The sequence below is a fragment of the Toxotes jaculatrix genome, chromosome 20 (assembly GCF_017976425.1).
Source record: "Toxotes jaculatrix isolate fToxJac2 chromosome 20, fToxJac2.pri, whole genome shotgun sequence".
In the NCBI taxonomy this organism is placed as follows: domain Eukaryota; kingdom Metazoa; phylum Chordata; class Actinopteri; family Toxotidae; genus Toxotes; species Toxotes jaculatrix.
The window spans coordinates 11,259,831-11,278,016 of record NC_054413.1 but is presented as its reverse complement, the minus strand read 5'-3'; the positions used below and the strand labels follow the sequence as shown (position 1 = coordinate 11,278,016).

At 44.0% G+C, this 18,186-nt stretch overlaps 1 protein-coding gene across 1 annotated transcript in view; it reads left to right on the top strand.

Moving 5' to 3' along the window:
• Nucleotides 1-18,186, top strand: part of cntnap2a (contactin associated protein 2a) — a 313,547-nt gene that overhangs the window by 273,693 nt on the left and 21,668 nt on the right. The window contains exons 20-23 of the mRNA XM_041065446.1: nucleotides 2,412-2,441; nucleotides 5,309-5,545; nucleotides 15,274-15,507; nucleotides 16,263-16,396. Coding sequence (XP_040921380.1) covers nucleotides 2,412-2,441; nucleotides 5,309-5,545; nucleotides 15,274-15,507; nucleotides 16,263-16,396 — 635 coding nt within the window. The remainder of the gene's footprint in view (nucleotides 1-2,411; nucleotides 2,442-5,308; nucleotides 5,546-15,273; nucleotides 15,508-16,262; nucleotides 16,397-18,186) is intronic.

Here is an 18,186-nt window from a genome sequence, read left to right as displayed (position 1 = left end):
TACATAACAACTCTCGTGTGTAAATATGACTCACATACGCACATTTGATTGCAATTTCAACATTTAATATCTGCTGTGTGTAGGTGGGACACTCACAGAGACAAACACACCGTAATTATGAACTCTGATGTGTTCAAAGCAAACGCCTAAGTACACATCACTCCATGTAATCATAATTGTATTGAACTGTTAATTAAGCTTTCTGTACTGTCTGTGTTTTCAGTAATGCTTGCCCTCAGACACAGACATCCACCGTGAGGACGTCTGATTGTTTCTTAAGTTAAAGATGTACCAGCCTTTACAGAAAATCACTCTTTTTTCTTCCTTAAGAGGCTTCAATCCAGCTTAGCCACAGCCATTGCTGATTAAGTTAATGTTAATCCAGTGTGCGCACACACACATACAACCATTTCACACTTTATGATGGGCATACACGTGGACACACACACACACACACGTTCTCGGAAAATTATCCCTGTAAGTGATCATAGTTTTAATAAAGTCCTAACTGAGCCTCTGTGCTGGCTGTGAGGGTATGTGTCTAAATCTAACTTAATTCACTTACAGAGGTCATTTTTCTTTTTCTTTTTCTTTTTTTTTGATACTTTAATACTTTGACTCAGCACTTATGACTTTGGATTAAGAAACTATTATAGCACAAAGAAGATATCAATCCCCTGCCTTTCTCACTCTCTCACATACACATTCTGCTGCAGCTATTAGACAGCTCAAGCCCTTATTCACACCCTTAATGTCTACGTTTAGTTAAAAGAACTCCTCATGGCTTCATTTACCTCTCCACACAACGCCTTTTGAGCTCATCCAGACTTCAAATGGCTGAAGATCTGGTGAGCTTTCTTCCTATACTTTTAGCTCACTGTCTCATTCTACCTTTTTGTGCTGAGCTGTCAATACTCTATAAACCAAACTCTGGGGCTAAAATAGTTTTAGGGATTTGAGGATAGAAGGAAAAGTGCTGAGGCGGATCACAGAGTTCCTACTATCTCATGGAAAAAGTTTCGCCCAAAGGAGATTGTTCCAAATTCCAATCAGGCATCCCGACGAGATAGCCTTAACCCCCTGATCCCCGTTTATAATATAATTGCATCGTCTCTTCACTTTTGCTGATTCGACCGCCGCTGAAACATCCTCACCTTATCATGTCCCAATTTGCCTCTCAGTGTATTTTTACTTTCATTCACTGAAATGGAAAGGGGCAAGAAAGGTTTTGTCACTGTGCAACTCGTAGTTATGAAACTGGGAACATAATGGCTTCCGGATAGCACCTTGGCCGTCAGCTCATTTGCATGTGTGTACCGTGGCTTTCCTGCCAAAGGAAAGCAAGGAGAAGGCTCAGGCTCGTACGTGGCACAGTTCTAGACACACAAAAAAATAATGGGGGGGATATATAGAGATAGAGCAGGAGAAGAGTTGTATCTAATAACAGCCACAGAGGTGACAGCACCTTCTCATATCTGATCTCTAATCCCCGGTTAAGCCTTATTTGAGGATTGCTTTGGAAAGTTACAGTGTGACACAGGAAGTGACCCAGCCGCTAAAGGGAAGTGGTTTAGATTTGGCCTCTGACATCAGGAAAAGATAGATCTTTTTGTGTTTGATGGAAAGATTTGGAAAGAGTAGAAAGAACACTGCAGGCATCACGATTTTGTCTGAACTCACCTGATTCTTCCTCATAAGGGAACATCAGGCCACTTCACCCATTGTCTCTGATTGATATTGATGTGGCCGTTTGAAGGTAGTGGGGTAGAAAAAAAAACAATGCAAGCAAGAAACCTAAAAAGAATACAACTCTGAATTCCGCTGCGATCGTCTTTGTTGGCAATATTTGACAGAAAAGGCTAAAAAAATAAAAGACTCTAATCCCAGAAATGATCCGTTTGAATGATTCTACATGAGCACACGGTGGCGAATTACAACAGGGATTTTGCTCACCTTGGTGTCATATCTGTCATATCTGTCTCTGTATCATCTCCTTCTCTCGTTCTCAATCAATATGCTCCTCATCAAGCATTTGATTGCTTTAGTGTTTACTGCACAGTGGCTCATTTGCTCTAATGGCCTCGAGAGTAAATGTTATACCATCAGCCTGCTGTCATTTACTTCACACTGTTAACTTTTAGCTCTCCAATTCACTTCATACATGCACATAACTATAAATCTTGCCACGTTTTATTCGTTTAATGTCACCATCTGTTCTTTTGATTTCCCTCTTGATTAATGTTCACTATCACACGTTTTTATAATTTGGCATGTTTTTGCTCAGTTCTCTCATGGTCGGATTGTTTTGTCTTTCTTTTCTACTTTGGTCTTTCTTTTCCTCGCCTCTGTTGTCACGGATCGACATCTTGCTTGTTGCTACTCACTGCATGTGTGCTCAACCCCTGTCACAGGGAAACCGGCCTCGCTCACCTGCCAAGACAGTAGGTAACATTTAATGAGTACCATGAAATGTCTCTGTGACGATGATTTGCTAACAAAAAATCAGCAAATTAAATCTTTACAGTACACACCAAAACACATGTAAGAAGACAAGACCTCACCTATGGATCAGACAGCCTGTTGTGTTGCATCTAACTCAGCTGCAGCTCCACACTAGTAGCGGTGATTAAAGTTTAGCCTGAATTAATCTTCTGAAATGTAACAGCCCATGCTCTTGTTCTGCTAGTATTTTTGATTTATACTGGACATTAACAGAAAGGTGTGGGTCATTATTGTAGATGCGGGCTTATTTCAATACACACAAGTACATTTTCCATACAGGGATCCATCAGAAGCAATCCCATTATGGACCTTTAGAGAGATAATTGAAAAAAAAATGTATACCAATAGATATAAAGCACTGGTAAAAATGGGATTTCTATGATAATATCACCCCCTGGAAATGCCGGTGGGTTAGGAAGTCTTTTGAAATGACATTTAGACTAGATGAATCAAAATGCTCATCTAAAACCAATACAAATGGCATTTTAAAGTGTTTCCCCAACAACCATGGAGTGGGTAAACACTGTATAGAGGATTTCTTCAGTATTGAACCATAAATAGAAAGAAATAGGACAGACCGCCGTTCTATTAACCCATTTATACGACTGTAATGGAAGAACAGGAAAACAAGCAGTGCAGCAGATGTGGAGCCTGATGGTACAAATGGGGAATTTATCTGCGTGGTAAGATCAGGCTTTCAAAAGCGCAGTCCACATACAGGCTGCACATGCACATCTTATGCCTATACCCTTAAAAGTAAACAGCATCTGAGTGTATACTACATGTTTATTCATTAATTCACCATCACTCAGAAATACAGAATCCACACCAACACACACACAGGTTAAAAGTTCAAATTTTATGACTCTTCTTCTAATTACAAAGTTGACTGTTGCAAATCGTGTGTATACACGTGCATGCTAGTGTGCACTGTACATATCCTAATGAATATAAAATGTTTCCTCATTAGCACATCATTAAGTAACATAACCTTGAGCCACAACACATCACACCTCTAAATAAACAGGTGCAAATACATGCCATGTGTGCTATGTGTCTGAATCTCCGCATCTACATCAATATTTCTGTGCAGTGCGTTTGTTGATGTCTTTGTATGTCATGTGCATGTGTGTATACACAGACTGACCAATGCTTGATTCTGAAGGCTGATACTAATATTAATATTAAGAAACATTTGGTTGTAACAAAGGGTCTTTTACAATTAAATATACAGCAATCTTAAATGTCATAGATCACTGTAACTGTCTATATAAAATAAAAAGTACAGTGAAGTGAACTGCTCTGAAAACTAAATTACTATGACAATTAGATCAATGTAAAACAGAATATATTTACTTGAATTATGAAACGTGAACATCACAACAAACAACATCAACAAAATATGAATTGCTGCAATTAACAGCACAGCATTTTTAATTTGCATCTGCCACCATCTCTGATAAGCCTATATTGACTTCAGTCAGTATCAGTCAGGCTCTGTTACACACCATTTGTAAGTTATACGGAAGCTGTATGCACCTGTGAGTGAGTCTGTGTGTGTGTGTGTGTGTGTGTGTGTGTGTGTCTGTGTGTGTGTGTGTGTTTGTGTTCACTTGTGTACGTGTCTGCCCCGGTCTCCACAGGCCTCAGAACCTGCTGTCCGTTTAATCAGAGACCTGATTTAAACCTGGGTAAACAGGTGGCAGAAACCTCCAGCCAATCAGCGGTACAACACAGATTAATTAACAGGTCTACTAAAAGTCAAATCCTTTGTGGGACTGGAAAAGTGGAGAAAGTGTGTGAACGCTCTGCTGCATCCTGATATGTGAATAATGCATTGGCTGGAGAGAATGTACATGTATTAGTAATCTTATTGTGTGTGTGTGCGCGCTCTACCTGTGTGGCCAAACTAACAGATATGTGTGTGTGTGTGTCTTCAGAGGGAGGAAAATATGTTGGCAAGTGTGTATGTTCAAGTCTCTTTAACATGTCTTCTTCAGTGGATACTTCTCTTCAATCCAAAAGATGCAACTGAGAGGTTTTAATATCTAAAATGCCCCTCAGCTCTTGTTAATGATAGTGTGCGTGAGTGTGCATACATACTCGTGTGTTTATCCAGATAGTGTAACCATCCTCTGTGTGTGTGTGTGCTTGTGTACATTTGAATCTATACCTGTGGGTGTATGTTTATGAGTGTGTTTATTGCTATAGTCATTTAGGTGCACATTAATCTATTTAACACCCCTACTCTGTCCAAGTTAATGGGTAGTTAGACTGTAATGGTGCAAGGCCAGAATGACGTTGGAAGCACTTTAGAGGAACGGCTATCGACACCCCAAGGCTAAGCATTAATGCCTATATTGACTCATTCAAATCAGGTGCGCCGTGTGTGGTCTGTTGTGTGTATGCCTGTAGTATGTAGCCCACGTGCGTTCATGCATCCGTTTGCGTGTGTTACGCTCGTGAGATGTTCATTAAGACACAGTGTTCATTAGGCTGCTCTAATTAGTGAAGAAATCAAACCAGTTGAAGGTTGTTTCAAGAACGGCGTCGCAGCCGGAGCGATTAACGTGACATCAGTGGCTTCCTCCAGGCGTTAGGATATTAACTTTTCCAAAAGAGATTAAAACAGAGCCTCTTGCATTCAAAATGACTTCTGTGACCCTCACTTCTGTTTGTCCTCCCTTCCTTCTCTTTATGTGGTTTCTTTCCTTATATTTCTAATGCTGCATATCCTTGCTGCATTTATGCCACCTCCTCTCCTCCGATGTTTTCCATCCTTCCCCTCCCTCCCCTCCCTCTTCAGGTGCTGCAGGGGGACAGAGGGGGTTCCTGGGCTGTATCCGAGCCCTCAGGATGAACGGTGTCACCCTAGACCTGGAAGAGAGGGCCAAGGTCACTCCTGGGGTCAAGCCCGGTTGCCAAGGCCACTGCACCAGTTTTGGGATGTATTGCCGGAATGGAGGGAAGTGCGTGGAGAGGTACAACGGCTACTCTTGCGACTGCACCGCCACAGCCTATAACGGCCCATTCTGCACCAGAGGTAAGAGGTATTTTTTGGTAAGATTATGTCAGTGTGCCACACTCCTCTTTACCTTCAAAACTTCAATTGCAAGACAAATCGATTGCCCATATTATGGGCTTTCAGGGTTTCTTTTTTTTAAGCTGCCTAAGGTATCTAACAGCATCTAAGTGAACATTTTTTTTTATTTTATTTCCCTTCCTCAAGGCTAGCAAGCTACCTCTTGGCTCAGAATTTCAGGAGTCATAATGTCTCAGCTAGCACCTTTCAAACTTTCACGGGCATCTTTATGAAAGCATGTTATCTTTAGTTCACAATGCCAGAGTCAAATATCACCAGGGTTACTGCTGGAGTAGTTATATTTCAATGAGCTTCATTGCCTGACAACCCACAGTGATTTTTTTTTTTTTTTGCTGCACTCTGTGATTGTCCTCACTTCCCATTCAGTTTGAAGCTGTCAGTGTTGAAAGTGTTTGGGCTTATGATAAAAGGCATCGATTGAGAGTGATATTGTGCTTACCCACCAATTCTCCCTGACTTTAGAGTGCACTCACTGCATGCTAATACTGTGCAGATGCAGGGCTGAAAGATCAAGCTAAAAAAAATAATAATAAAATAAAATAAAACGCAAGTCACTTCACCGAGCGAAGGGTAGCTGCTAGATTTTTGAAGTTCAGAGATGAGAAATGTCACACTGTAACTCTGCTTCTGCACTGTTGTGTATTGCAAAAACATCATATTTGTTTCATAGGGATTCATTAGATACACTATTAAAGTTCTACTTCCCAAAACAAGTTTTCATTAAATGCTCAGGGGAGAAGAGCAGCAGTGCTGTCAGAGGCTTTCTGCTAGCTCCCAGTCAGAGTTGATCCCCGACACGTGAATTAATTTGTTTCCTAAAGCCGAATACTGTTTTTTTCCCTGTGCTCTTGGCAGGGGGGGTGACGAGATGACAGGAAAGCAGAGTGTGTGTGTGTTTGTGTGTGTGTGTGTGTGTGTGTGTGTGTGTGTGTGTGTGTGTACGCGTGGCGTGTAGAAGAGGGTGACAGTGTGTAGTGATATGCTAGTGTAAGACATGAAAAGACCTCCTCTGAATTCTGTCATAACCAATCAGGCATTTCAGGATTTAGAAAATAGATATTACTGTCTGTGTAAGTGTGTGTGTGTGTGTGTGTGTGTGTATATGTAAAGAAAACAGAGAGGCAAACAAAGGGAGAGAGCACACCCTTGTGTCTGTTTGTTTTTGTGCATGGCATGTGACACTCTTCTTCCTGCTCTGTCTCTTCTTTTCTTTCTTCTTTTCACTCATCTCTGCTTGCACTTCTCATCATCTTTGTTTGTCTTTCTCTCTTCTTTGTGTTCCTGTTTCCCTCACTCTTCACATGTCCCCTCTTTTTCTTTTCGTTCCTCATTTCCTTTCTATTTCCCCTCCCTTTTATCTACGGTTAACCCCTTCATCTTCTTTCTTCTCTTCATGCTACTCTCCTTTCAAAAATGTTCTCTTCTTTCTCTCCTCCATTTGCACTTGTTTCTTCTGCATTTTACCCACGCTTGTGTGTGTGTTTCGTTCACTTGGTGTGGGTAAAATGCAGAGAGTAATTACCCCAGGAGGGATCAAAGTAATTAAATTTAATTAAATTAATTAAAAATTCTCTTCTGCCACTTTCCTTCATCTCCTTTACCTGTTTTGTGTTTATTATTTTATGTTCCTTTACCTCTATTTCCTCTCCTCCATCTCTGAATCTACTCTTCTCTTTTTTTCTAGTCTCTTTTTACTCCTTTTGCTCTCTACACTTTTCTCTCTCTTTTCTCATTTCTTTCTCTTCTTATGGTTTCTCCTTCTTCTTATTTTCTCCCTCTTGGCCTCACCCACCCTGCTCTTGCTCTCCTCTTCCTCTCCTTCCTTCCTTTCTACTCTTCCCCTCTGGATTCTTTTTACTCTTCTCCTTTTCTCTCTCCTTTCCCAGTTGCCAATCTGTTTTCCACTTTCTTTCTCTCCTACTCTGAATCTCTCCCCCTTCTCTCCCTGTAATCTCCCCCTCTCTCCCAGCGAGTGAAAAATGCATGAAGCCAGCCATAATTGCGTAGTGCATTTCCATTGTATCCATATTTACACACTGCTCAGGGGACCCCGCAGTATTATTATTACACTCTCATTCTTCTACTTTTCTGCCTTTGAGGGTCACACGGAGCCAGTGCGCACATGTACATTCATATATACACGCACACACATGCACAAACTCACAAAAACACAGACATGCATGTTACCTGTAGAGGTTTGCACGCTTGCACAAATTCCCTTTCCAACACCCGACATAAAACGCACACAAACATAAAGAACTCCTGCCCTGGAGCAGAGTTTTCTCATTCCCTCTTATGCTTCTAGACAATTACATGTGTTGCTGCTGAGGCTCTGGGCACAGATTTGGATTCTCTATTCTTTGTTTTTTTCTCAGCAAGACACAGAAGGCTAACACACAAATTACATATAGGCCCCATATAATCTACAGTTTGCATGAGTTCAGATAAAAGTTTAAACATTCAGCTTTTCAAGTTAAGAAGATGGAAAGAGTGAAGCCTGTTGCACAAGCTCTTCAAGTTCAAACTTAGTCTCATTATAATGTGTTGGCTGGAGATTTTGGGCACCACTGAGTTAAAAAAAAATTGCGCTAAAAAGTTATGTTAAGCAGTTACATTTAATATAACATTTGCAAAAAGTCAATTTTTAGAAGTTAGCTAACTGAACCAAAGCTAACATCAACTTGCTTGTAAGAGATACATTGGTAGAAAAAGTCTGACCTGACGCATAATTAAAATCCTGTTTAATTATGATGTCAAATGGGAGGATTTCTAAATACATTTCACAAAAATAATATTACAACAAACAAATAAAGCCAGCTAGGTTGGCATAATCAGATATTCCCCCACTTGCTCTAAACTACATGAATAAGATGTGTCAAGGCTGGGTAAGTAGTGGAGTGGACACAAGCGCAGAGTCAGAGTTGGAGATAGCCAGAAAACGGTTTAATCAGTCCGGGTTCGATACACGTGAAGACAGTCCAATAAAGCAGAGGTACAACAGGGAGAAGGCAAATTCGAAATCCAAAATCCAGGCAGAGGTCAAAACGATTGATATTATAAGTACAACAAGGAACGCTGGAAAGCTTGGTAGAAACGCTAGAAACACACAAGACAATCTGGCAAGGAGTGCAGGGAGGACGGGGACTAAATACGTCAGGAGGCGGGGAGACAATTACACACAGGTGAAACACATTGAGGGAGGAAGGGTAATCAGGAGGTGGGAAGCACACACGAGGAGAGGGAAGTCAAGACACCTGAAACGAGAGGAAGAACAGTGAACAATAAGAAACTCAAGCATTACCAAAATAAAACAGGAAATACTAAACAATAAGACCACCCTGGCTCCCAGGGTGAAACCTGACAGTACCCCCTCCTTAATGTGCGCCTCCTGGCGCACCACCTGGCTTCTCTGGGTGACGGCGATGGAACTCTCGGATGAGAGTGGGGTCCAGGATGCGGGATGTTGGTTCCCATGATCTCTCCTCCGGACCATACCCCTGCCAATCAACCAGATACTGAAGTCCCCGGCCCCGCCGTCTGACGTCCAGCAGTCGGCGGACCGTGTAGGCTGGCTGACCGTCGATGAGCCGAGGAGGCGGTGGTGGAGGGGATGCCGGCTGCAGAGGACTGGTGACCTGTGGCTTGATTTGCGATACGTGGAACACAGGGTGGATGCGGAGAGACCTGGGAAGACGGAGTCTGACTGCCACGGGGTTAATGATTTTTTCTATTTCGAAGGGACCAATGTATTTGGGTGAGAGTTTTCTTGATTCTGTCCGGAGCTTGATGGGTGCAGTGGAGAGCATAACAGACTGACCTGGAGCATAGGTGGGAGCTTGGGTGCGGTGTCGATCAGCCAGCCTCTTGTTGTTCTCTGATGAGCGGAGCAGGGCAGCCCGAGCCTCCCTCCAGATGCGTCTGCAGCGACGGAACTGGTGCTGGACTGAAGGAACCGCAACCTCTTTCTCCTCTTCCGGAAACAGAGGAGGTTGGTAGCCCAGAGCGCACTCAAAAGGGGATAGTCCAGAGGCAGAAGAGGTGAGGGAGTTGTGTGCGTACTCTACCCAAGGGAGATGGGTGCTCCACGACGACTGGTTACGGAGGCAAATGGATCCGCAGCCTCCAAGTCCTGGTTGGCTCGTTCCGTTTGGCCGTTGGTCTGCGGATGGAAGCCCGACGACAGGCTGGCAGAGGCGCCGAAGGTGGAGCAGAATGCTCTCCAAACCTGGGAGACAAACTGTGGCCCCCTGTCAGAAACAATGTCCATAGGAATTCCATGTAAACGGAAGACATGTTTAATCATAAGACGGGCTGTCTCCGCAGCGGTAGGGAGCTTACGGAGAGCCACGAAATGTGCAGCTTTAGAGAAACGGTCAACGATGGTTAAAATAACAGTCTTTCCTGAAGAGGGAGGTAACCCTGTGACAAAGTCCACAGCCACATGAGACCAAGGCCGGCTCGGGACAGCTAGAGGATGCAGAAGTCCGACTGGAGGCTGGTTACTAACCTTACACTGGGCACACACCGGACATGCTGCTACAAACTCTCTGATGTCTTTGATTAGATCCGGCCACCAGAAACGGCGCCGGAGGAAGGAAACAGTCCTCCTGACTCCCGGATGACAGGTGAGCCGAGAGGAATGGGCCCACTGCAGAACCTGTGGACGAGTTACTTTAGGAACATACAGTTTGTTAGTGGGACCTCCTCCGGGGTCAGGTTCCTGGGCCTGAGCAGTTTTAATATCTTTTTCTAACTGCCAGCTAAGCACTCCTAATACACATGAGGAGGGAATGATGGTTACAGGTACCTGTTCTACCTCCGCAGGTTCGTGCAACCGGGACAAAGCGTCAGGTTTAATGTTCTTAGATCCTGGACGGTAGGTGATGATAAAGTTAAATCTGTCAAAAAACAAGCACCACCGTGCTTGTCTGGCATTAAGCCGCTTAGCGGTCTGGATGTACGTCAAATTCTTATGATCTGTCCAGACCACAAACGGATGGACCGCCCCCTCCAGCCAGTGCCTCCACTCTTCCAACGCTAACTTAATAGCTAACAGCTCCTTGTTACCCACGTCATAATTTCTCTCAGCCGGAGAGAGCCGACGAGAGAAAAATGCGCACGGGTGAAGTTTATTATCTGCCTTCGCGCGCTGGGACAGGACCGCTCCAACTCCAGTGTCAGAGGCATCAACCTCTATGATAAACTGGCTGGATGGATCCGGTTGGGTCAGGACTGGCGCGGAGGTGAAAAGCTGTTTCAGCCGTTTAAAGGCAGCTTCAGCTTCCTCAGTCCAGCGGAACGGGGTGGAGGGGGAGGTGAGACCCGTAAGCGGGGCAGCAACAGAACTGTAGTTTCTGATGAACCTCCTGAGGAAATTAGCAAACCCCAGAAAGCGTTGAAGTTGTTTGCGGGTGGTGGGAGCCGGCCAGTTGACCACCGCACTGACCTTGGAGGGATCTGGTCTCAGCTCCCCCTCGGCTACAACAAAACCCAGAAAAGTGACAGATGTGGAATGAAACTCGCATTTCTCTGCTTTGACAAACAGTTTGTTTTCCAATAACCTCTGGAGAACCATCCGAACATGCTGCCTATGTTCGTCCAGGTCCCTAGAAAAAATCAAAATGTCGTCAAGATACACAAATACAAAACGGTGCAGAAAGTCCCGGAGCACATCATTCACTAACCCCTGGAACACAGCAGGTGCGTTAGTCAGCCCAAAAGGCATTACTAGGTACTCAAAATGTCCCAAAGGCGTGTTAAACGCCGTCTTCCATTCATCACCGGCCCGGATGCGGACCAGGTGGTATGCATTACGCAGGTCCAACTTGGTGAAGACTCTCGCCTCCTGCAGGGATTCAAAGGCAGAGTTCATCAAAGGCAGAGGATACTTATTCTTGACAGTGATATTATTTAACCCCTGATAGTCAATACATGGGCGGAGAGTACCGTCTTTCTTAGAAACAAAAAAAAATCCTGCCCCTACAGGAGAAGTAGAAGGCCTGATTATCCCTGAGTTCAGCGATTCTGCAATGTACTTCTCCATAGCATCTCTCTCGGCCCTGGCCAGACTACAGTCGGCTCTTAGGAAGAGGGGCTCCCGGCAACAGATCAATAGGGCAGTCATATGGCCGGTGAGGTGGAAGAGCAAGGGCTCTGGATTTAGAAAAAACCTCTGCCAGGTCGTGGTATTCGGTCGGGACTTCGGTTAAATCAGGTGAGGGCGGCGCCTCCACTGGGGCTGAGTGGTCACTACTGGGAGAGTGAGCTGAGCGCAGACAGGTGGCATGGCAGAAGTTACTCCAGCTAGTAATTCGGCTGGAAGACCAGTCAATGACAGGATTATGGAGCGATAACCAGGGGTGTCCCAGAACAACAGGAATCTGGGGTGAGGAAAAAAGGTAAAACTGAGAGTGTTCATGATGGTTACCTGTGATAAGCAGGTGCACGGGTTCAGTTAGAAACCGAACGGTAGAGACTACACTGCCGTTCAGAGAAGTGACCGGAATCGGTTTGGGAAGAGCCTCAGAGCCGATGCCTGCCTGCCTGGCCAATTCAGCATCTAAAAGATTTTGTTCCGCCCCAGAATCAATTAGTACTCTTACAGGAATTTCGCCCTCTCTTAAAACAATTTGGGCCTCAATGATAAGGCTAGCCACGGGTTTAGTGGGCACAGGCGTTCCGCTCGTCAATGTGCCCACTTTCAAGGACGAGCTGGGGCGTTTGGGCGAACCGTACACTCCCTGATGTAGTGACCCCCCTGTCCGCAGTAAAGACACTCACCTGACTTGAACCGTCGTTGTCGCTCCGCTGCGGAGAGACGGCTGCGGCCCAGCTGCATCGGCTCCTCCGTCGCCTGACGAGAGGATGAATGCTCTGCGGAGTGAGAGGATAGAACACCAGTTAGTGAAGGGACGAGGGGCTCTCTGGAGCATCCTGACTGAGCGGGTCTGATAGTCTCTCTGCGACGCTCCAGCCGACGATCAGCCAGCCGGTTGTCGATCCGTATGACCAGGCTAATAAGGCTGTCCAGGTTGGATGGCAGGTCCAGCGGAGTGAGGTGGTCTTTTAATTCGCCCGATAACCCCGCCAGGAAGGCGTTGCAGAGTGCCTCCTCATTCCAGCCACTCTCTGCTGCTAGAGTTCTAAATTCAACAGCGAAGTCCGCTGCCCGTCGTCCTCCCTGTCGCGCTCCCATTAGCGCTCTGGCGGCCTCCCTCCCTGGCTTGGTGTGTTGAAACACCAGTTTAAACGCTTCGATGAAGGCAGAGAGTGAGTTGCAGATGACCGATTTTCGGCTCCACTCCGCCGTAGCCCATGCCGCCGCTCTGCCAGTCAGATGAGAAATGATGAATGCGATACGAGCTCGATCTGTGGCGTAGGCAGGAGCCAGAAGTTCAAAGTGCAACTCGCACTGAGTGAGGAAGGCCCGACAGTCTCCAGACTCTCCAGAGAATTTTTCCGGCCGGGCCAGCTGCACGGGAAGAGGAGAGGTTGAGAAGGTAGCGGGTGTCTCAACTGGATGAGCAGGAACTGCTGAAGGGGCAGACGAAGGCTGCATGTGTTGGATTTGTTGAACCAGCTGGCTAAGCTGGTCACCGACAGCCGCCAGCTGGTGTTCGTGTCGGTCGGACATGTCGAGGATTCCCTGGCGAAGGCATCTCACCTGACTCTCCTGCTGACGAATGAGCTGGCCTTGATTGGCGAGGGTCGCTCGCATAGATTCTGCCTCTGCTGCGTCCATGCCTGGCCAGATTGTAATGTCAAGGCTGGGTAAGTAGTGGAGTGGACACAAGCGCAGAGTCAGAGTTGGAGATAGCCAGAAAACGGTTTAATCAGTCCGGGTTCGATACACGTGAAGACAGTCCAATAAAGCAGAGGTACAACAGGGGGAAGGCAAATTCGAAATCCAAAATCCAGGCAGAGGACGGGGACTAAATACGTCAGGAGGCGGGGATACAATTACACACAGGTGAAACACATTGAGGGAGGAAGGGTAATCAGGAGGTGGGAAGCACACACGAGGAGAGGGAAGTCAAGACACCTGAAACGAGAGGAAGAACAGTGAACAATAAGAAACTCAAGCATTACCAAAATAAAACAGGAAATACTAAACAATAAGACCACCCTGGCTCCCAGGGTGAAACCTGACAAGATGAACTCTTTCCCAATGGGCTTGTGTGATTTTTGTCTTTGCTTAGGAGCTTTCAAACTATCCTTACCCCACATGCATGGTACCCTAACCTTTTTTTTCTGGCATAAACCCAGCTATAAGTCTAATTTCTCCCTTTGTCAGTGTAATAAAAGATGACGTTTTAATGATAATCACTCAAACTATTATTATAGAACAGTTCAAGGTTGTAAAAATATATTGTTTTACTATATATACACATATTTTGCAGAAAAATGTGAGTAATAAAACTATCATGCAGTTTATAAAGCCAAATGACATGCCTGTAGCTGTGATATTTACTGTTTTGTAATGCATTAAGGAATTCAGTCAAGCCAGAGAAACTGCACTTTGTCAGAGTTGAGCCTGATTCGGTTAATACTCAGCAGCATGACTCCCGACAGACACTGAACAGTCAGGCCACATCAGAAAACAAAGTGAGAAGCCAGCTATTAGAAAACTTCACAAGCTCTCTGCCTGGTTAACACAGAACAATTGCTAAAATGGGTCTCTCCAGACTTACAAAGCTTGAAACTACATTAGTGCACAGAAGAATGGAGGATAAAATTGTGGTGTAGCTGAATGGCAGCAAGGATTTGCCTGTACACCAATACCAGACAGAGAAGTTGGCCATTTTCTAGTAATAAGCCGTCTATTAAATTTAAGTAATGTAGCTTGAAGTATTTATTGTACTGTGTCCGGTGGGAGACGGTGGGTGAAGTGAAGCTTTAAAATAAGATGCATAAATGTGTTCACTTAGTATTCTGCACTTGCAAGGGGTGTAGTCATACATTTCCACTGCCGCCACTGAGGGAAGGCAAACATGTCAAGGCATATTCCATGGCATTTACACACCGACACACAACCCTAGGCTCCCCTCTTTGCCTGAAACCATCCTCTTTAATTTCACGCACATTGTGCCTTTTATCTCCTTTGTAACTGACAGGCGGACATTGTGGATGCATGCATATACACACACATATAAACACAAACAAGGAGCACAACAGAAGTATAGAAAAATAACGTCCCTTCTTCTCAACACTTGATTACAAGAATCAATAAGCCCCCCGGAATGGCTGGAATATGCCATTAGGCCTGGTAATGTACTGACAAACAATGTATTGTTGGTCTTCAGATGCAGGAGCACAGGAATTTAACACACACTTTACAACATGTCCTGAACACAGCCATATTTATATGCCCGCTTATTCCTCTCTGGCCATATAATATGTCTACACTGTTGTGTTTTGGCATGTGTGAGGTTTTGAGCACTTCCCTGTGGCTTCTTTTTGATGGAAGGCATTTTTCTTTCTTTTATTCTTTCTTTTATTCTAAGGCTTTTATGTACCTCTTGTGATTTGCACAGCTTTTACAAATATATATGTTTAATAATTCTACTGTTTGTAGTGTAACCACATTATCGTATTTGTGTGTGTTGAGCTGCTTGTATCATTTGTGTGTTTTAAACTATTTTTCTTATTTTTTCTGTCATCTCACTCAGATGTTGGGGGTTTCTTCGAGGCAGGAACGCTGATCAAGTACAACTTCATGCCCGGAGCAGTTGCGGGAGCCAGTAGGGACACAAAGCTCCCGACACACCAGCTGACTCCACATGAACTGAATCTGACAAAAGAGGAAGTAGCTTTTAGTTTCAGCACATCCAACGCTCCAGCTATTCTGATGTACGTCAGCTCCAAGACACAGGACTATCTGGCTGTGGTGTTAAGGCAGAATGGTAAGTTCCAAACACACACACACACACATACACACACACACGCATTTTGTGATTGATCACTCGTGAGAAGTCTGCTTGGAGTAGTGCTTGTTAGTGCTGCAAAGTACACTTTGGAAAGTTGTGTAATCTCCAAAAATCCTCCTCAGTTTGCAGCCTCCCACTGAGTAGTTGACAGGATGGCAAAGCGCTTTGATAAAATAGAGGTACTGAAAATTTAACAGTGCCATCTAGCGTTACAGCACTTTATGTGCACAGTAAATAAAACTACAAAATAGTCACTTTGCTCTTGGATGCTGCAAGAAATTCTTGGCCGTCCTGCTCACGCAGCACCCTGAGACTGTAAATATATAATCCCCTGTCAACCTGTGGGTCCTCTGAATCATTCAGGGTTTCCACCATTATTCCTCACCCCTACTTGCACCAATACTTCAAAAAGAAAACTATATTTTGGGTTTAAATGTGTAGTTCAATCAGAATGCTTCTGGAAGAAAACAAGCATGATTACAATGAACAAAATGAATTTAAAAATGTCTTGTGTGTCATCAAGTAGTAATACACTAACCTCACATTGACTTGTCAGTAATCATGTTTTTTACAGCCACTGCTTGAGAAATATCTACAAGATTCGTTTTATTTATTCATGTATTTATTGATCAGAACTCATGCTTCAATCATTTTAGAGTGGAAAATGAGTTGTTGGCAGAGATGTGAGGTTACTATGCAACCCGACCCAAATGTGCCCTGTCTGTCTCCAGGTTCAATGCAAGTGCGGTACAACCTGGGAGGTCTGAAGGAGCCATTTGCTATTGATGTGGATCAGCGTAACCTGGCCAATGGACAGCCTCATAGCATTAACATGTCCCGTGTCAACAGAACCATCACCATCCAGGTACAGACCACAAATCACGCACGCACACATGAGCACTCGGCAACACATTTTTTACGCTTTTAGCTCATGAACCCCCAAAAGACTTAAGTGTCAATTTCAGGATCCTACTTACAACCGTGGAGTGCAGGGGATTTCTATCCAGCGACATGCACACAAAAACGTTCCACACACACACACAGACTCATTCAGAAGTACACAATCACACAAGTGCAGATGGTTTGTTATAAGTCAGAGGGGAGTGCAATGTCCTGTTCTGTCTTCCGCTGTGATGAAACGGCTTGTCCTCTGCCACTGTTAATCCACTTCCAGTAGACAGCCTAAGTATAGCAACAGAGAGAATGCATCGATCCGTGTGTGTTTGTATGAGTCCACTGGGTTTGTGTGTGCAATTATTTAACTGTGTGTGTGTGTTTGAGAGAGAGAGCGAGAGAGCGAGCGAGCGAGCGAGAGAGTGTATGTGTTTGTGCACGTTTGTGTGCATGACAGTGTGTTTGTACATATGTATTTGTGTGGATCTGTGTGTGTTTGTTTGTGTGCTCTTGATTTTTGAGAAGTTAAACAGCTTAGTGAGGATCAATACAGCCGAGCCTCAGTCAGTAGCTGTCAAGGATGGAGTGAGAATTCAGCTAAACTATTACATACTTTGTTCTGGTCTAAAATGCCCAGATTCGGCTGCAGGCTGCAATTTGAAGAGAACTTTAAATGGATGGTAGTCGTCTATAAAACCAAGTCATTGGTTGCATCCAGATTGGAATAAATTTTCATTTGCATGGGCATTTTATGGATGACCTCCCATAATGACAATCAAAAAATCAAATTGTAAACATCTGCGTGTGCATGGACTCCTGCAGAATTTGTCAATTCAATGCCATGTTTGCACAACATGAAGTATGCATTATTTCTGCATCTAAAATAGATGCAAACCACATATATCCACAGAGTAAACCAATCACATATTCACTTGTAAACAGCCCACCTACCCCAAGTTGCCAAAGGGGTGAAAGGCATTACCCAGAACCACTGACTCACCTCTTCTCTGCAAAACTGCTGAACTGTGTGGAGAGCTTCATTTGTATCATTTTGTATAAATTTGTTACTAATATTACAGCTATTTGCTTATATTCTGCACTGTTTGTTCTCTAAGGATTGTAATACTTATGCTGACATAACCTGATTTCCCCTGCAGGCATCGTGGATTGCATTCCACCCATGAAGCAAACACTCGCAATTATTCGAAGCCACAATTTGGCATTGCCTCTATTTTGAGAATCACTGCAGAGAATTCACTGTAAAAAAAAAAAAATGATACTAATAAGACTAGATTTAATTTGATTTGATTTAATGGAGAAAACAGATTGTTTTAGAAGTATGTAGCTGGAAAACCAATTACTGTATTCCCACATTAGAACAAGTAAAATATGTACAGTATAAGAAGAAAATCCTGTATATGAATCCCATCATTTACATATGAATACAAAGGAAATTAACGAAATATATAAAATATGAATATAAACATTATAATAGAGAAGCTTGGTTAGGTATTTAATTTCAAAGGATGTGTTTTTTTTCCATTTGCATTTGTCTTAGGACATAAGACGGAGCACATATAATGCCCAATAGACAGTGAGTATTTTGTTGGTTCTCTTCTTTTTAAATCCGACAGCAGGGGTCGAGCTGTCACCCTCTCTTGCGATAATTACAAGTCCATTACAGCCCATTTACTGCTGCTTTCATTAAGGTGAAATAAAATGTCAGCCAGAAGGAATCACGTTACACTTGCAAACCAAATA